The sequence below is a fragment of the Oxyura jamaicensis genome (assembly GCF_011077185.1).
Source record: "Oxyura jamaicensis isolate SHBP4307 breed ruddy duck chromosome 11 unlocalized genomic scaffold, BPBGC_Ojam_1.0 oxy11_random_OJ42278, whole genome shotgun sequence".
Taxonomy (NCBI): domain Eukaryota; kingdom Metazoa; phylum Chordata; class Aves; order Anseriformes; family Anatidae; genus Oxyura; species Oxyura jamaicensis.
This window is the reverse complement of record NW_023304232.1, coordinates 1-17903: the sequence shown is the minus strand read 5'-3', so window position 1 is coordinate 17903 and position 17903 is coordinate 1. Positions and strand designations below refer to the sequence as shown.

General features: G+C 56.4%; 2 protein-coding genes across 3 annotated transcripts; one reads left to right on the top strand and one right to left on the bottom strand.

The window, feature by feature from the left end:
• Positions 1-4: 4 nt before the first annotated feature.
• Positions 5-5367, top strand: PARD6A (par-6 family cell polarity regulator alpha; the record flags this gene model as incomplete). Its single annotated transcript, XM_035312247.1, has 3 exons — positions 5-37; positions 1177-1399; positions 4292-5367. Coding segments are annotated over 3 exons (1044 nt in total), but the record flags the coding sequence as incomplete, so codon positions are not given.
• A 1577-nt stretch (positions 5368-6944) lies between these two features.
• Positions 6945-16626, bottom strand: ENKD1 (enkurin domain containing 1). Of its 2 annotated transcripts, none has more exons than XM_035312248.1 (9): positions 16557-16626; positions 15279-15326; positions 13988-14088; positions 13444-13668; positions 12367-12539; positions 9664-9825; positions 9161-9330; positions 8211-8347; positions 6945-7792 (listed from the first exon to the last, which is right to left on the bottom strand). In XM_035312248.1, exons 3-9 carry the CDS (start codon positions 14070-14072, stop codon positions 7632-7634), a joined length of 1113 nt encoding a protein of 370 aa, XP_035168139.1. In that variant the 5' UTR covers positions 14073-14088; positions 15279-15326; positions 16557-16626; the 3' UTR covers positions 6945-7631. The 2 variants fall into 2 exon arrangements, with proteins under 2 accessions (XP_035168139.1, XP_035168140.1); XM_035312249.1 differs by lacking the exon at positions 16557-16626 and adding an exon at positions 15884-15965.
• Positions 16627-17903: the final 1277 nt, after the last annotated feature.

Genomic DNA, 17903 nt, shown 5'->3' with positions numbered 1-17903 from the left:
GCGCTCCGCCGAGCCCGTCATCGAGGTCAAGAGCAAGGTAAGCGCCGGTGCCGGTGCCCGGCCGGACGTGCCGGTAACGCGCGTTGGGGGCAGCAGCGCGCACCGGGCGGCGACGGCGGCGCGGGAGCCCGGCCGCGATGCGCCCCGCTCCGCTCCCCGGCGCTGCGGCGGCGCTGTCCGAGCCCGGCCCGGCCCGGCCCGACCGCCGCGGAATGTCAGTGCGGGGCCGTGCCGGCCGGTGCCAGCCGCAGGAGCATCGCCGGGGCGGACGGCCCCGCCGGTGGAGCGGGCCGCGGACACCGCCGGCCAGCTGTGCACGCTCGCTAGGGCGCTCTTCCCCGGGGTGCCAGCAGGGAGCCGTGCCGCCTCCCCTCGCCACACCTGCCCCTGCGCTCCCACGGCCGCGTGCACCCAGATGTGTGCCTGCCCGGCGCATCCCTGCCCAGCTGCGCCTACGTGCCCAGTCCCGCAGTCGCCCGGGTTGCACGCCTGGCCAGCCGCAGCCCGGACAGATGTGCCTCTGCTGGCCCCTGACAAGGTGCTCGTGGTCCCCCGGGGTTCTGCCAGGGGGTGAACTCCAGCTGCGTCCCCCCTGGGGGGCCCCCCACAGCAGGACGCGGCAGTGTGACAGGTTTGGGTCCCCAGCCCAAATCTTCACCAGGGAGAGTTCCTTGCCCCCGCGGACCCAGTGGGTTTGCACCAGCTCCCAATTCCCCGTCTTCTCCTAGGGCTTTCCCCAGCTGACAGCTCTGCAGTGCCTGTCCCGCTCCATCCTGGGGGCTTTGCCCCGGCACAGCTGGTCCCGCATCCCCGGCACCCGCGCTGGGGCGTGCGGTGCTCTCCTCCCCAGGGTGCACCCATCGCCGCTGCCCGCCCCGCAGGTGCGGTGCCATTCCTCTTGCTGCCTTCCAGAGCCTGTTCTTAATTGGCTTCTCATTCGTCGTGACCGAAGGAGGCAATAATTAACGCTGCTGCTCACGATGTGCTACAGCAGTACACATGTCACAGGCAAGGGCCTCCTGGTGTCACAGTCCCCCCATGCCGGCTGGGGATAGAGGCTCAGCCAGCGCCTGCCCTGTCTCCAGATTAACGCCCCGTTAATGACAGACAGAGGGTCCTGCTGAGCCTTCCTCCAGCGTGCGAGCACCTTTACCTCCTCTTCCTCCTCCTCTGCAGTTTGATGCCGAGTTTCGCCGTTTCGCCATCAAGCGCTCCAGTGTGGGCACATTCCAGGACTTCTATCGCCTGCTGCAGAGCGTGCACCAGATCCCCCGCGTGGATGTGCTGCTGGGCTACACGGATGTGCACGGCGACCTGCTGCCCATCAACAATGATGACAACTACCACAAGGCCCTGTCCTCCGCCAACCCCCTCCTCAGGGTCATCATCCAGAAAAAGGGTCAGTAGCAGTCAGAGAAGGGCGCTGGATCCGTCCTCTCCATGAAAAGAGACGAGCAAACGGCATCCCACGGCTCCCGTGCCGGCCGCAGGGCTGCCTCTGTTCCCTCCTGCCACTGCTTTGGTGGATGGCTTGGGAAGAGGTGACACTGCTGCCACCCAGCCTGTGTTGTCAGGGCTCTTGGGCACCACCGGGGGCTTTGCAGGGGGAGGGGGCTTGGCCCCTTCCTGGCTGCCCAGGGCCTTGTCCTGGCTGCAGGAGTGCACACCTGGAGAGCAGCTCGTATCGGAGTGCCAGACAGCCGTGACAGCAGCATCCCGATCACAGCTGCCTGGTGCTGCAAGGCTGAAAGCCTCCCAGTGACAAATGCCTCGGGTATGTCACCTCTTTGCAGGGGCAATGGAGACAAGCCCTCCTTGCGAGGTCCCCTTCTGCTCCTTTAATAGCACTGAGGCTTTTTAAACATTAAGCAAAAGTGCACGAAGGTGGAGCCTGCTCTAAAAGTCCCAGTGTCCCTGGCACGGCGCCTGGAGCATCCCGCTGGCTCTTGCTCATGCTGTTGGTACAAAGCCCCTGGGCGAGGGGTGACACTGCTGGGTCTCAGCAGCCTACCCCTGCCGGTGGGTTGGGTTTTCCTGGACTCTTGCTGGTGGCGGATGCCCTGAACTTGTTTCCTGCGCGGCCATGTGGCATGCGGCCAGCAGAGGCCATCCAGGCTGGTGGCAGGGGGGGAAACAGAGCCCATGGGGTGCTCCAGGGCTGTCCCTACCAGCACCAAACCATCCCCTCAGCTCAGAGCGATGACCAGACCTGGGCTGCAGCACAGGGAGCAGGTGCTGGGGCTGCCGTGGGAGCATCACTTCTCTTCCAGAGCTGTGTCTCCTGCTGGCAAAAGTCTGTGAGGGTCCGTGGGCGACCGCGCTGAGCTGACACAGGGTGGGGAGCGGGTGTCCGTGGCCCCGCACCGTGGGCAGTGCGATGTGGAGGGCAGGGAGGCAGTGCCACTGGGTCCCACTCGCCCTGGCTCCCGGCTGTGCCTGCAGCAGAGGGGCTGCGGGAGGTATGTGGAGAGGCTGGGAGCAAGCCCCGGGTGAGTCACAGCTGATTTAAAATGGATCCAGGTCATCCCAGGGCTGGGCTGTAGTCAAACCAGTCCAGGTTGGTGGGGAAGGCGGCTGCAGAGCCTCTGTCACATGTTGAGTGCGGGAAGTATGCACACGTGTGTACATACGTGTGTGTGTATGTGCTGGGGGGCTCTGGAGCAGCCAGTCCTGCAGCAGGGGCTCAAAAAGCAAATGCTGCAAGCTTGGTTGCTCTTCCTGCCGTCACCCCTTCGGGTGCCTCCTCGGCCAGACTCGCACGGAGGTGGTGAAGACGTCCCAGCAGTGCCGTCAGCCCGGCTGGGGACAGCTCCCCCTCCCTGGCTAGGCATGGCCCCGGGCGGGCTGGAAGGGCAGGAGAAAGCCCAGCGCATCCCCAGGGCTTGTCTGCAGGGTGCTGACCTGCCCGGTGTGGCTGCTCCGCACCCCTCGGAGAGGAGCTGCATGCTGAAATAGCTGTGGGAAAGCCTCCACCGCCCTTCCCCGAGCTAAAAATAAGCCAGGCAGAGAGTGCAGGGAGATATTTATATCCCCGGAGCCCTGGCAGGCTGGCTTGTCCTGGGAGAAACCCCGCGTCCCCTAGGTGTGGGCTCTCCCCAGCGCCCATGTGGCTGGAACGGGGTCTGGGTGCTGCTGGGGGGCACCTGGAGCATGGTGCCCCCTCCGTGGGTGCTGCACCTGGGTGGCACGGGGGATACGCTCCCTTCCCCTTGCTGTGTCACTGGGGGCAGGCTCTCTGTTCCCGTTAGCACCTTTCAGAGATCATTTCGGAACGGGGTGCTTCGCTGCATTGCTGGCCGCCGGCGGGGGCTGGGGCTGCTTGGCTGAGGTGGGTGATGCTGGGGCCAGGCTGAATCCAAGCCAGCAATTGCTCCCGTGGCAAACGAAGCATTTCATGGGCCTGGCGATGAGGAAGAGCGTGGCCAGCAGCTTGAGGATGCTGTTACGCCCTGAGCAGAGCTGGAGGGATGTGCTGGCAACGCAGTGTGCAGAGCTGGGCTCCCCCATGAAAACGGATGGGGAGAAACCAGAGAGGGCCCAGGGGATGTTCCCTGGCACCCACGGGACACGGACAAGGGGGGACATGGGGGAGCCGGGACCCACAGAGCAGCCACAGGGTGGTCACCCAGGCCACGGTTGAGGAGGATGGAGCCAACCCCTGTCTGGTGGTGTCAGACCATGAAACAAGAGGCAGTGCTGGAAATTGTGGGTTGGGAAGTTTGTGGGGCTGGGGATGCAGCAGCCCAGGGATGGGTCACCAGGAGGCGGGGGTCTCCATCCTCGGGGGTGGCAGGGCTCTGTGGGACATGGCTGTGGCTGCACTGATCTGGTGCCAGTGATGGTCCTACTCCAACAGGGACAAGAGACTTGGGTGCTGTCACATCCCCCAGTCATATTGGGAGTGCTGAAGTCTGGATTCCCTCTCCCCAAACCCAAACCAGGGCATGGCACCAGCTCCTGGGCTGTTAGAGCCAGCAGCTCCAGTGTTAAGCTGCAGAGTTTGGCTTACAGCGTGATTAAGGCTGAATCACTGCCTCGATCCCACTAATCCCGGCTGTGAGTACGCTGGGTAATCCCAGGAGAGGAGATGGGCCTGGAGGAGACAAGCTGTGGGAAGAGCCGGGGGCGATGATCTGGGGAGAAAAAGCTGCTGAGACCTGGGAGCAGGGTGCTTCTCCCGGCCATTCCTCTGGCACCTGGGGCCAAGGACACGTGGTTGCCCGTGTCCCCAGGAGGTCACGGTGCCAGCTGGCTGGGCACTGCCTGACTGCATCCCCCTTGTGTCCCGCAGCAGAGTCCGATGCCGGTGTCTTCGCCTCCAACTCCTTGCAGCGGAAGAAGAAGGGCCTGCTGCGCCCTGCGCACTACCGGGCCAAGCCGCATCTCCTCATCGGCATGCCCCAGGACTTCCGTCAGATTTCCTCCATCATCGACGTGGACATCCTGCCGGAGACCCACCGCCGCGTGCGGCTCCACAAGCACGGCTCCGACAAGCCGCTAGGCTTCTACATCCGCGATGGCGTCAGCGTGCGCGTGGCCCCGCAGGGTGTGGAGAAGGTGCCCGGCATCTTCATCTCCCGCCTGGTGAAGGGCGGCTTGGCGGAGAGCACGGGGCTGCTGGCAGTGAGCGACGAGATCCTGGAGGTCAATGGCATCGACGTGGCCGGCAAGTCCCTGGACCAGGTGACGGACATGATGGTGGCCAACAGCCACAACCTCATCATCACCGTCAAGCCGGCCAACCAGCGCAACAACGTCATCCGCAGCAGCAAGGCCTCGGGCAGCTCGGGCATGTCCACGGACAGCACCCCCAGCCAGCAAACCCCCAGCCCGGCCTCGCAGTACCTGAGCAACTACAGCACGGCTGAAAGCGACGAGGAGGGCGACCTGGTCATCGAGAGCGACAGCGCGCCCCACTACATCCCCGGGGGCTGCCCCAACGGGGGCCCCGTGGACGGACCCCTGCCGCGCAGCGTGTCCCCGCACAGCTCGCGGGGCTCCCTGCAGTCCCTGGGCAGCCACGATGGCAGCCCCGGCCGGGGCAGCGTGCGGGAGGACGGCACCCTGCTCACCCTATAGCCGTGGGGCCGTGCTCCCGCACTGCCCTTCACAGCTGGCCGGGTTTCCGCGCAGCCGGACTGGTCGTGGGCACCGGGGCGATGACGGGGGCCGAGCGGGGCTGCCCCTGCCCTGTCCCGCTGCCCTGGGTCCCCAAGGCAGCGCCTGCTCCCGCCGGGCACTGCCTATCTGAGCACCTCGCCTCCCACCCCACTTCTTCCAAACGAGTGGGTTTTTTAATTGTTTTATCAGAATACGCATCACTGAGTAATATATTGCAATGGACAGTAAAACCTTTTATAGAAAGCACCCCGCTTGTCCGTGGTTTGCGTCTCTGCCGGGGCCAGCAGCAGGCCCCAGCCACCCCGAGGTGCTGCTCCCCCTCCAGGACAGCAAAGGGCCTCTGCCGCAGGACAGGGCAGGCACTTCCCCTGCAGTAACCCCACAGTAGCCCCTGGCATGCATTGTGCCATGGCTGCTGCTTGGGGTGGCCCCGGTAAGGCCCATCGCGGGGAGTTTTGGAAGGACGCTGGGGCACATCATCCCCCTGCACCCCTCTGTCCTGCTGCATGTGTCCAGACACTGTGAGCTTCGCCTGGTCCTCCCAGCCCACTGCAGCCACGTTCCCACCTTGTCCCCTCCACAGTCCCCTCACTGTCCCCCGGTGATGCCTGCAGGGACACGGGTGGCCCCTAGCCCTGCAGCAGCACCCAGCCCCAGTAATTGCTGCGGGGGATGGCGCAGCTCCATCCTCATCCTCCTCCAGCCCTGAGCTCAGGAGGCCCAAGCCACACAGGGGATGCTGTGGGGAAGCTGCTGCGTTGGTTTAGCAGTGATGCCCAACCACATCGGGTCTCCCAGCCCCTTTGCCCAGGGCCCAACAAACACAGGGTCCTCCTGTGGGTACGGCGGCGCAGGGCGCGTGGTGGCACCTGGCTGGGGGGAGGAGGAGAACCTTCAGCCCCCTGGGACTGCGAGGGCTGAGCTGGAAGCAGCTCCCTGTGGCCATTGAGCAAGGCCCTAGACGGGCAAGACAGCAAACCAGACAGCAGAGCTGGTTAGTCCAGGCTTGTTTACAGCAGGGAAGTGCATGGGGGCTGGCACACACAGCCCCTAGGCTACCCACAACAGGGCCAGTGCTGTTCTAAGCAAAGCCCTTGTTGAGCCAGCTCAGCTTTGTGGCAGTGATGCCCTGGGGAACAGCCCTGTGGGAGCATGAGGCCATTTTCCAGCTGGCACCTTGCATCCTCCAGCCCCCAAGCACTGAAAGCTTCCTTGGGGCTTGGCAGAAGCAACAGCTCCAACAGCCCAGGGCACTGCAGGGCTGCGGACACAGGGCAAGGCTGCCCTGCAACATCCCAGTGCCCAGACAAGCCCCAAATCCTGCTCAGGGATCGAGCCACCCCCTGCAACAAGGCAGCTGCATACAGCATTTGCTCCCCACCCCACGCAGTGGTGGTGACAACCCCATGGCTGGAGATGTTCCAAACCCAGCTGGACAAGGCCCGCAGCTTTGGAGCTGTCCCTTCCTGGGGAAGGAGGTGGACTAGAGCCCTCCACCAGTGCCTTCTACCCTGAATCTTCCTAGGCTTCATGCAGCAGGATCCCTGCATAGGTCTGCTATCTCCCTCCAGGGCATTGGATGCTAAGGAGGCACTGAGCTGAAGACAGCACTGGTGGGATTTCCATGCACGCTCAGTGACTCCACTCCATGTTCACCAGTATGTCCCTGCACCCGAGCCCTGTAAAACCTAATCCCTCAGGCCATCTCATGCAGGACTCACGTCCCTCCACATGGTTGCAACACATCAATGCTGCTGCTTTCTGCTGCCCATCATCACCCCTCAGGCTCTGCTGAGCCCACTGGGAGCTGCACACACACCAGCGGAGGGAAACAATGCTTTATTGGAGCACATCCTGCCCCACAGACAGCAAAAGCCTCTCCAGACACCCTACCAGATCCCCTTGCTGCCAGCTCTTCCTGGGTGAGGACTGGAGTTCTGTTCCTCTTTGCTGTTGAGCTGCTGTGAGCATCCAGCAGGTCAGAGGGTGCAGAGGCACGGGCTGCGTGCTGGGGATGGGTCAGCGCAGAGGCCCAGGGCACACGTAGCAGCCACGCAGTGCAAGGCTCTGCTCTGTGTGCAGCCAAGTCTGCAAGTGCCCAGAATGAGCCATGACCTCGGAGGAAGAGAGGGACAAGAAACTGCAGAGGCAGCAGCACGGGAGACCTCCTGTGAGTTTATAGAAATGGGAAAGTAAGAGGTGATGAGATCTGTGCCATGGATTCAGAGCAGACAGCTGATCTCTGTGAGAAGTCAAGCGGCACAGAGGCAGCTGTTGCTCCATGCTGCACAACAGAGCAAATTAGCTCATCTCCCTCCCTTTTTCCTGGATCAGACACAGCACTGGTAGCAATAGCAAGAGGTGCCAACTGCATTTCAACACGGTATGGGCACCCCCATGGGCCCAAAGTCCTGAACCTGTGTTCTTCTCCTTCCCTCCCAAACTCTCAGCCCTTCCCAGGGACGAAGGATGCTTGTGCAGAGCAGCACAACACACCCAGCCCCAACAGCTCAGGAGTCCAGCTTGATGAAGACCTTGGGCCTTGAAAAAATTTTGAGGGCCTCCTCTATCTGGGAGAGCTTCCTCTCAAGCTCTACCCGCCTCTTCTGAATGCTGAGGGTGTCCGCACGCATTGGCAGCATCACCAGGTCCTTTATCAACTGCTCCTGGGCTGGAAGGAAAATAAATAAATCTGCATGAGTGGAAAAGGAAAGGAATTTGTCTTTTTCCTAACACTATACCCTCATTTTCAGTCATGAAACGGTGGCAGCAGTGGAACAAGGACCCTGAGAGAATATCCATCCCTGGATTCAAAAAACAACTGGACAAGGACCAAAGCCACAGTTCTGAGAAACCTCTGCTCCAGGGAGCCAGCCTTGTAACCTGCATTCCCCACCAAGCTGAAGGAGATTGCTCCTTCCACACACACACACATCAGGTGCAGTGACTCCTGCACTATCCCAGAAACGTGCCTTATTTCAGCCTCTCTCCAAGTGGCAGGAAATCAGGTGGCAAGCCAGTGCCCCAGAACTCTGTTTTCCCCTAATCCTATTTTTCTGAGCTGCAATCCCTGCTTCTTTTCCTCTTACTCTGCTTCAGATTGCTGAGCATCTCCAGCCGCTGGCCCTCCGGCATCATGGTATGACCAGGTGGCGTGTCAGGGTCTGGCAGGCTTCGCAGCTGCTCCTCCATCTGTCTGCGCCACAGCTCCTTCCTCTCCAGCAGGCTGTCAAGGCAAATGAAAGCCCACGTCAGCACATCTGGCAAGAACGATTGCCCAAGAATCGAGCCCTTTGAGCCCCGCTGGTCCCCATGTTGCTGCCAGAGGACTAGAGAAGCCAAGGCTGGCAGCACCCCCACCCGTCTGCTGGCCTATGCTCAGGGCTCCTGCTCATTGCTTCTGGTCCAGAACATGGAGTCCTCTCAAAAACATCCATGGGCCAATGATGGAACGAAGCTGGACAAGGTGGATGCTGGCAGAGAAGGGCAGACACAGCAAACAGCCAAAGGACTCATACAGTGGCCAGTCCTAGAAAAGGGTCACCCCAGAGCTGTTGGGGGCCCCAGAACTGCTTTTCATTCAGAACCCTAAATTGCAAGTCACTGGTTGGATGCTCCTCAGACTCCGGGTCCAAGGCAGGATGAATGCTTGCAAAGCAAACCAAGCTATCTGCCTCTGAAAACAAGCCTTTTATCACTGAAGATCACCTGAAGCAAGGCCTGCAAAGGGGCAGGAGCACATTTCTCAGAGCATACGGAGCATCCAAGTTAGCATAATTGTAACACTGGCCAGCAAGAAAGAAGGAGACAAAATTCTTTCCAAGCCCAGTCACATCGACTATGGGATGCTTGTTAAATGAAGAATTCAGCACGTTTTGCATTTATTCCCCCAGGCCACAATCAATCACACTGCCAACATATGGTGAGAGACTCTGGTCCCTGGTCCCCGTGCCTCTGTCCACGCAAAAGTTGGGGGATGTAGTGAAGGGAGGTGGGCTCGTGGCAGGAAGTCTCATGGACCAGACAGGGGCATACATACTACTGGGGGACGTGGCCCTTTTGCTTGGTGTTGTACTCCTCCTGCTCCCGGTGCCTCTGTTCCAGCAGCTCAGCCATCGCCTGCAGGGACTGGGAGCGCCGCAGCGGGGCCCGCTTGGCATTGCGGGCGTTGTGCTTAATGAAGTCAATGCTACTGCCCTCCACCTGGATCTGAAAGGAGAAAGCAGGAGCTTGCTTAGCACACACAGGCAACTGCCCTTGTCCCCATAAGGGAGAAAGCAAACAGGTACTTGCATGAGATGCTAAACTGCAGGTGTGCTACAGCAGGATGGACGCACCCTCAGCCTGTGCCATCTCAGGAGTCAGAGCCACGGACATGCAGTAGCTATGGCCATGGTTTGAGAAGGCAGGCACCAAAAAAAAGCAAAAGCTAAAAAACGCCTTTTTGAAGTCCTAAATCTGACCCCACATGAAGTGTACAAAGCAGGAGCAATGCACAAGTGACAGAAACCCCTGGGAGCCCATAGGTAGCTCGCAACTCACCTTGGTTTCAGCACCTAGTGCCTCTGGAGCCTCTGTGCCTGCACCTGCTTTCATTCTGGCAGGGTTTGGGGAAAGTGGTCTGCATGGCTTGATCCCAGGGCCACAGCGAGAATATGCCCTCAGGAACTTCAAAGTCTCTGGATTTGGAGGCGGGGAGCTCTCCTGGGAAAGGCAAGAAGAGACAGGCTACTGGAGGGATGCTGGAGCAAAGAGAAACCCACCGGGCAAAGTTTGTGTGGTCGACCACAAGCTCAGCCATGAGTTTTCAGTTGACAACTGACAACATGCTCTTCCTTCCACAATTTGGCAGAAGCTCTTGGGAAAAGGCAATCCGTACACAAATCACAGCCAGCAAAGGCCAAACCAGACTGCTTATGGCAACAAATCCAGCCCTGGCAACTGAACTTTGTAAGGAACACTAAAAAAAGAAAAAAGGCCTGCAGAAACATACATGCAGATCACAAGCATATGTAGCATTGACCAGAGAGTCCCTCTTCAGTGAGCAATCCTGTAGGCATGAAAGGAAAGCAACACCAGATAGATAACCCTACAGAGATACCTACCAGAGTGAGGGACAATCTAAATGGATGGACAGTCCAAACTGACAATGATCATGACTCCTTAGAAAGCAGAAATCTTTCTGTGAAAAGTGCAAATTCCAGAGCGGAGTAAGTGTGCTGCAAGTTGTAATACGGAGCTGTGGCTTAACCCTGGCAGGCAGCTAAGGACCACACAGCCAGTTGCTCACTTCTCCCCAGGTGGGATGGAGGAGAGAGCTGGCATGGTAAAAGTGCAAGAACTCATGGGTTGAGATAAAGACAGTTTACTAGGTAAAGCAAAAGCTACACATGCAAGCAAAGCAAAACAAAGAATTCATTTGCTACTTCCCATTGGCAGGCAGGTGTTCAGCCACTTCCAGTAAAGCAGGGATCATCACACATGATGTTTTCTTGGGAAGAAAAACACCATCACTCCCCCTTCCTCCTTCTTCATCCCAGCTTTTACTGCTGATCATGATGCCACGTGGTGTGGGACACCCCTTTGGGCAGCTGGGGTCAGCTGTCCTGGCTGTGTCCCCTCTCAGCTTCTGGTGCACCCCAGGCTCCTGGCTGGCCAGGTAGCGTAAGAAGCAGAACAGTCTCTGTATAAGCACTGCTCAGCAATAGCTAAAAGCATGGGTGTGTTATCACAATTTTCACCAAAAATCCAAACCATAGCATCATACAAGCCTCTATGAAGAAAATTAACTCTATCCCAGCCAAAACCATGAGAGAGACACGTGCCAGTCTCCCTTGCTGGCAGCAGTAGAGAAGTTGAGCTCCCAGAAGAAGACATCCCACCTCCATAAATCCAGAGAATACTGCAGAGACCTGCTATGGCAGGCTTTAATGAAATGACAAGGGGGACATGAAGCTGGCAGACACACAAATTAGATGCTGTTCTCAAGTGCTGCTCCGTTTTGCACCCTGAATCTGTGGTCGTCCTATGTTGGACAGAAAGAGGAGTGAAGAGCGAGGGAGTCTGGCAGTGTGGGGAGGGTGGAATTGCATCTGGGAGGCATTGTCAGAGGCATTGGCTAGCTTCAGAACAAGGTGACACTGTCTGATGTCTAACAGGCAGTTTGTGAAAAGTCAGTCTGAGGTAGTTCACAAACAGACCCTGAAAACTGCAAGTCAACTCCGTGACAAGCAGGTGACCTTACGATAGTCACAGATATCAGAAAGAAGGTTGGCAGCACACCAGAAAGAGGGGATATAATGTTTGGAACCACTAGCTTGGAAGGCATCTTGCCAATTTTTGTAGTTCTTATCAATACATATGATGAATCAGAAGTTGGCTCAAGGGCCACAGACTGGAGGGAAGCAATGCAGAGATTAGGAGGAACCTGAAGGCTCCAGCTCAGCAATGGAGCTCCAAGAAAGGGTTTGCATAAGTGGTGATGCTTGAGGCGTTACCCAGCTTCTTTGGTGAGACACTTCGGTGGGTTTTGGAAGTCCCTCCAACAGAGGCACCATTTAAACACCAGGTATTCACCAGGGGAGAAAAAAATATCCAGAGGAAGAAAAAGAAAGAAGCCAAAAGCAAAACAACACAAAACCAGACAGCTGCTCAGAACAAAGCTATGAATGTTTCAGCTCAGCTACACGGCTGATAAACCTGAGGAAACACAGCACAGCCCCACATCTCTCCTAACACAAGCACATGTACAGAGGCCAGGAAGTGCACACACCCCTACTGGTTGCACTGGAGCCAGGAGACCTCCACCTTGGCTGCCTGGTAGATGTCTGCGTGCCCCCACTGCTCAGGGGTTATTCACCAGGACAAGCACTTGAAGAATAATGTGGAGATATGGCCCACTGTGGATCCAAAGGGTCCTAAGAGCCAGACCCAAGTTTGCAGCAGCCTGAAGGCTGACCTCTCCTTCTCTGTTCCTTCTCAGTTCCATGCAGAAACAGTGAGAACAATGATCTTTGGGGCAGAATGCCACATCTTCCTGGCATAACCCCCAGACAAGAGTTGCCCCAAACACTGTAAAGCTGAAAAGCCAGCTGGATGCACCTCAAGACAGGAATATGTTATCAGGGCTGCCTCAGGAATCGCCTTTAAATCTCTACAACAGAAGGGCCAAACAGTCAGTGAATGTGACGAAATTTTCCTCTGCATCGCAGGCCAGGAGAGTTCAAGAGCTCAGTGGGTACCCACCTGCAGTCTGGCCTTCACCTTTGACTCCACATTCTCATATTTCTGGGATTTCCACAGAGCTTTCACAGGCTTGGGCTGGCTGTGCTCCCGGGCTCGCTCCTTCTCTTTGCACTTCTTCTGAATCTCCTTTATTCTCCTCACATTTTCCTTCTCGTGGTCCTTGGACTCTTTCCCTGCACAGCAAGGGGAGACGCAGCCTTCAGCCCTCAAACACTGCCAGTGGATATGGACTCTTGGAGCATGGCACCAGAGCTGACAGCTCCATCTCCAAAGCTGCCCACAGAAATAACAAGCCCTCCCCTTTCCTGCAGACTAGACAATCTGTGCATTTTTCCAATGTTAGATACACACTCCTGTGCTGACCCTGTTCTGGGAAGATCTCAGCTGGCCCAACCAAATCCTCCTGCATTCCCCTCCTGTTTTGGCACAGCACTTGCAGTAGCCACCAGCTGGCAAACACCACGCTGGCACCAGGTAGAGCTTGGGGCAGCACCAGGACATGAGGCCAATTAAGTGACAGCCAGTGCTCAGCTTTACCTCCTTTCTGGACCTCTGAATTTACCCTAGGTGTCTTCCCTGGAGAAGGGAACACCTTGTGCAAAGGTGTCCTCAGTAGCCACATGTATGAACCATCTTCCTGGATCCTGCCTGGCTTCAGTAAGAAGGAATTCCCTGGGTTAAACATGCTCTATACGTTAAGATTTCAAAAACAGCTAGTAGCAAACTAGTAGATAAGTTCACTAGTAACAAACTAGAAAGTATGGATTTATTTCTAGCACCTCTCAGCTGTCTCTCATCCATGACTGGCTGCTCAGCCCAAATTAAACAGTGTCATTTTGCAGTGCTTCTTCCCACTGCAGCCCTTGGCCAGGCTGGACTGAGGGAGGCCACAGCAGCACAGGAAAGGGCCCAGGGACACCACTGCCAGCCTGCAGGCATGCAGGGCAAAGACAGCAGATAAGGTGACTGGCCCTGTGAGGCTCGAGCTCTCCTTGGGCAGCAGAGCTGAGGAATCTACCCAAATCCCTGGTGCATCATCCCTGGCTCCAAATGCAGCAAGGGCTCAGCTGTACTTACTCTTCACTGGGAGCCCCCCACCAAGAGAGAGCCCCTCGAGCTGCAGCAGGAGACTGAGCGTCCCCTTCTGTCCCCTCTCCAGAAAGTCCTTTCCGCTGGGCCGAATGCGAGGGGCTGGCTGGAGCTGGCGGGCACTGCTCAAAGCATGATGTGAGTTGGGAGGTAGGTCCAGGGGGGCAGAGTTAAAATCCAGTTTCTGAGCATTTCCTTCCAGCCTCCCTCGAGCTACAGAGAAAGAAGAAGGAGAGGGAAGGACAGAAGCAGATTATCAGGGTTTTACCTTTTTACCTCATGTTTTTCTTCAGCTGCAGCCTGCAAGCAACACTGAAGGTCCCCCTCCACCTCTGCCTCATGTTCTCCCATCTTTCAACCAGCTGTTCAGAGCACCTCACTTCCACTGGTGAGGCAGCAGAAGCACCCTGCATTGGTGTGGGTCAGAGGCCAAGACTACTGAGTACAAGAAAAATAAGGACAGAAAATGGGCAAGCTGCATCATGCTAAAGTCCAAAAATGCACATCCATCACATAGCACTTGAGGACTCACCTGAAAAAGGGCGTCTATAGCAGTTTGGAAAGAGTGTAGGGTCTGGAGGAATGGGCCCAGAAATCTTGGATGGCCCTTCACACATTCTGCTCTCTCTGTCTCTGCAACGGAAACCAACCATCACTGAGAATGGATTTGAACAGGGCTCATGGAGCCACTGCAAAGCTGCATTTAATGTATATGTGAACTTCTGACCTTCCTTAGAGAGCTCAAACCCAGCTGCACAGATGACCTGCAAGTAGAAAACAACCCCAAATGGACTCCATGCAGGTGAGGCAAGGGATAGAGCAGCACTGTCACTATTGTGGGACTAACCAGCATTGACCCTGAAATGTCTGTGGTTGTTGTAATACCAGTATCTTCAGCATGGAAAATCTCTCCTGACTTTGCTGTTCTATACAGGACAGTCTGATATACATACACAAGCATGAGCCAAGCTGTTTAACTGCCCTGTGTACCTTTAGTGCACACAAAACACAAGGTAGATTGGCAGCAGCCAACACCTATTTCCTTGCCCACCGAGATCTTTTGGATAGCACCTTTTCCCTGCAGGAAATAAACTTGAGGGACCTGCTCCTTGCTCAGAATATGAGGATTCAAATGGAGATGCTGCACTGACAGGCACAGGCTGACGGCGTTTTGGACGATGCCACTGGAGCTCAATAAGTCATCAGAGTCACGCCACGATTTTGACAGGAGCCATGTCAGCTTGACTGGAGTCATTGCCGTAAGAGCTGGGGTTACAGCCTGCATAGCCTGACTCCTGAGACAGTAATTTAAAGATTTCAGAGACAACTCTACTGAAAGAGCCCCTTTTTAGAATCCTCAGCATGCCAGCACTGATGGGACACAACATCTTCAGTTTAATTTATAAGCCAATAAATGATCAGTACAAGGCTGAGTGAGCCTGAGTCATAGCAACTAATGCACTTCCGTCTTCCCTGTTAAATCACCCTTGTTGACATGAGACCCATTAGCAAAAAGCTATTACTTATCTCCCAGACACAACTGCAGAGGCAATGTAAGCGATGCTGACTACTGCACACCAGTAAGCATGTCCAGTGGCTTGTTTGTACCCAGCTACTCTGGAAAAGCTATTTCTGAAGAGCTTCAGACACAGACTCTCAGACTGCAATAAAAGGGCATTGTTTTCTTATTGTTTAATATCCTTTAAAATTAATCCAACTAAGCCAGGGCAGGCTCTCTCATTCTAGAAAAACTGTTTACCAAGAGATTAGTCCAGAATAACCACTGGCCTTGAAACTCACATCTGATCTTGATCTGAACTCACCTTCAAACACAGTGATTTACACACAGAATGACAGGCTGGAATCGGGACCTGTAACAGAGCAGACAATTAGTGCGGGGGACTGAAGGAGGAAAGGCAAGCTGATGGGAGGTGGGGGATGGAAGGCTCATTTATACCTGAAAACAAGTCACATTTCACATCCCAACAGCACCCTGCCCTGCTGCAGGGAATTTGCAAATGACACCCACTCCCTGATTTGCAAGTCACATCGCCTCTGGATTTGGATCTCGCAAGATCAGACAACCTTATTACAATAGCAAGTGCTCTGCCCATCTAGGCACCTACAGTGCATCCACCCATGCAGGACACAAGCCACCGGCATCTGTGTCATCTGGCCCCAGGACGAAGCAGCCAAGCCTCCCGCTCCCAAGCACACACTTCCTAGGTGGCTGCTCTGCTCCTGCTGACCACGGGCGTATTTAGACAACAGAGCTGAGAACCAAGCAGCTCCCTCTGCCAGCAGGGGATGTGCAGACCTCCTCCACTGCTGCTCCCACCCTTTTGCTTCATCTCTTGTGACAGCTCTGTAGCTGAGATGGTCCTGATCTGAGCCGACTTAACTCACTACCCCTGCAAAAACAACTCACTTCTTTTGCTGGTTCAGTTTTCAGCCTGTTTAACATTCTGCCCAAATGCAACCTGGCTGTTGCCTCCACATGGGGGGATCAGAGAAGCACTGGGGCAAGCACAAGGGAAGCAGCAGGAACATCTACCTACGAACACAGAGGATGAAACAGGACCGGTCCTTTCCAGCTGTGACCTGACAGCTGGCTCAGCCAAACAGATTTGCACACAGAAAAGCATCCCTATCAGTGTGTTAGAAACTGAAACATCAAAAATATCTGACCTGTTGCCACTAGAAAGACACTATTTAAAGCCTCCACACAGGCTGGGGCCTCATGGAAATGTAGGCAGACTCCACAAACTCAGTCCAATTAAGTCCAGGTAAACAAATCTGTGTGTGCAACTTCTTAACCCAGTGCCAGACTGCAGAGCAAGCCAGGGAAGCAGCAATGCTGCTCCTAGCCACAGGGCTCACCTGAAGTCAGCATGGCTACAGAGGAGGTGTCACCAGTTTCCAAAGTAACCAAGCGAATACGGCATTCCTTACTCATCCTGTCTGAGCCCAGCTGGCTTCCCTCCCTTCCCCTCCAGGACTACAACTTAATCCTGACCTGGGAGTCAGGAAAATGCAGTCTCCAGCCCTACCTCTTCTCAGAGAGTTCACGAGCTCAGTGAGTACTCACCTGGCCTGGGCCCCTGGCCAGGAAGCTCCTGCCACACACAGAGCTGAAACAAGCTTTATGCTTCTACAAGTCAACCTCTGCAAAAAGGACAGAAAAAAAAATCCCTCCATGAACTGTGATAAGCAGAGCAATTAATCAGAAACAAATCAAAGGGCTAATCTCAATTCAGCTGCTCTTGGCTGTTTATTTCCTCCCACCACTTCTGACTGAAATGGACAGAAACACTGGAATAACCTCAGGGCCCCAAGGCTGCGTTAAAACCAGGTGGCACACAGACCTGAGCAGGTACCCAGCACAGGAACTCCACGGTAAAACCAGGGGTCAGGAAACATGGTCACAAGAGCAAACACTTCAGAACAAGAGGGACTGAGTTTGCTGCTCCTTCAGCCAAGGGCCGAAGCCTCCCTTGCTTCCAGGATGAGCGGGTCCAGCACCCAGCACGAATGTATTTAACGGAAGGGGAAAAAGGGAAATGAAGACAGAAGGGCAGGGTTGAACTGGGCAGTTTCCCCACCCCTGGAGTCCAGGTGATGCTAATGTATGTTTATGTACTGTAAGCCTGCCCAGGTCTGTGCCAACACCTTCCCCTTGCTTCTCCCTGCAAATTGCAAGGGGAGAGATTAATTCTCCCCTTCTAACACTATTCCCAACACAGCTTCCTCGGATAGCACCAGCTCTTCCCCACCTGCAAGTCTCCAAGCCCTATTTTCTGTCTCCCTGCAAACAAAGGGGGCCAGGTACTGCCACCAGGCACTGGCATTGCACGTAGGACATCTGTTCCCTCCTAGTCAGCCCTTTAGGAACAAGGCCAGTTATCAGGCTGCCAAGGGGTCAAAGGCATTCCTGCAGCAGCACCCTGGAGGGGAGGGGAGTGCCAGAAGCGCTCAGCGCTGCGAGGAAGCTGAGGAAGCCGGAGACCGAGGTGTGTTTGTCAGAGCACCGACACAGCTGCAGCCAAACCCTCCCTTAGGACAGGAGGAGGAGGAGGAGGAGGCAGGAGCCTTCTCTGATGCAGGGCTGAGCTGCGTGCTGGGACTACAGGGCCTCACATGCAACAGTGAGCTCAGCCAGCCTCCAGCCTCCACTGGCTGCTTCGCCACGGGAAATCAGCACAAAGCGCGGTTCGGGACTCATGCCGAGACAGCTCCGCCGCACAGCACCTGGACGGCCCTGCAACACAGCTCGTGGCTCCTTTTGTTCCCCACGCACGTGGGAAGAGAGCAGTGAGGAACCGCTCCGCCTGCAGCACCCACCCCCGGCTGCCGGCGCCTGGCAAACCCGCGGCGCTTCGGGGCTGCCGGGAGCCCCCGGGGGCTTCCCCGGAGCCGCTCCCGGTGCCCGAGACGAGCGCGCCCCCCCC

Coding starts and splice junctions, on each gene's coding strand:
- ENKD1 (XM_035312248.1), bottom strand. CDS start 14,072: ATGTGTGAAGGGCCATCCAAGATTTCTGGGCCCATTCCTCCAGACCCT. Junction 13,669..13,987: donor CTATAGACGCCCTTTTTCAG/GTGAGTCCTCAA, acceptor CTTTCTCTGTAG/CTCGAGGGAGGCTGGAAGGA. Junction 8,348..9,160: donor AAGGGCCACGTCCCCCAGTA/GTATGTATGCCC, acceptor TTGCCTTGACAG/CCTGCTGGAGAGGAAGGAGC.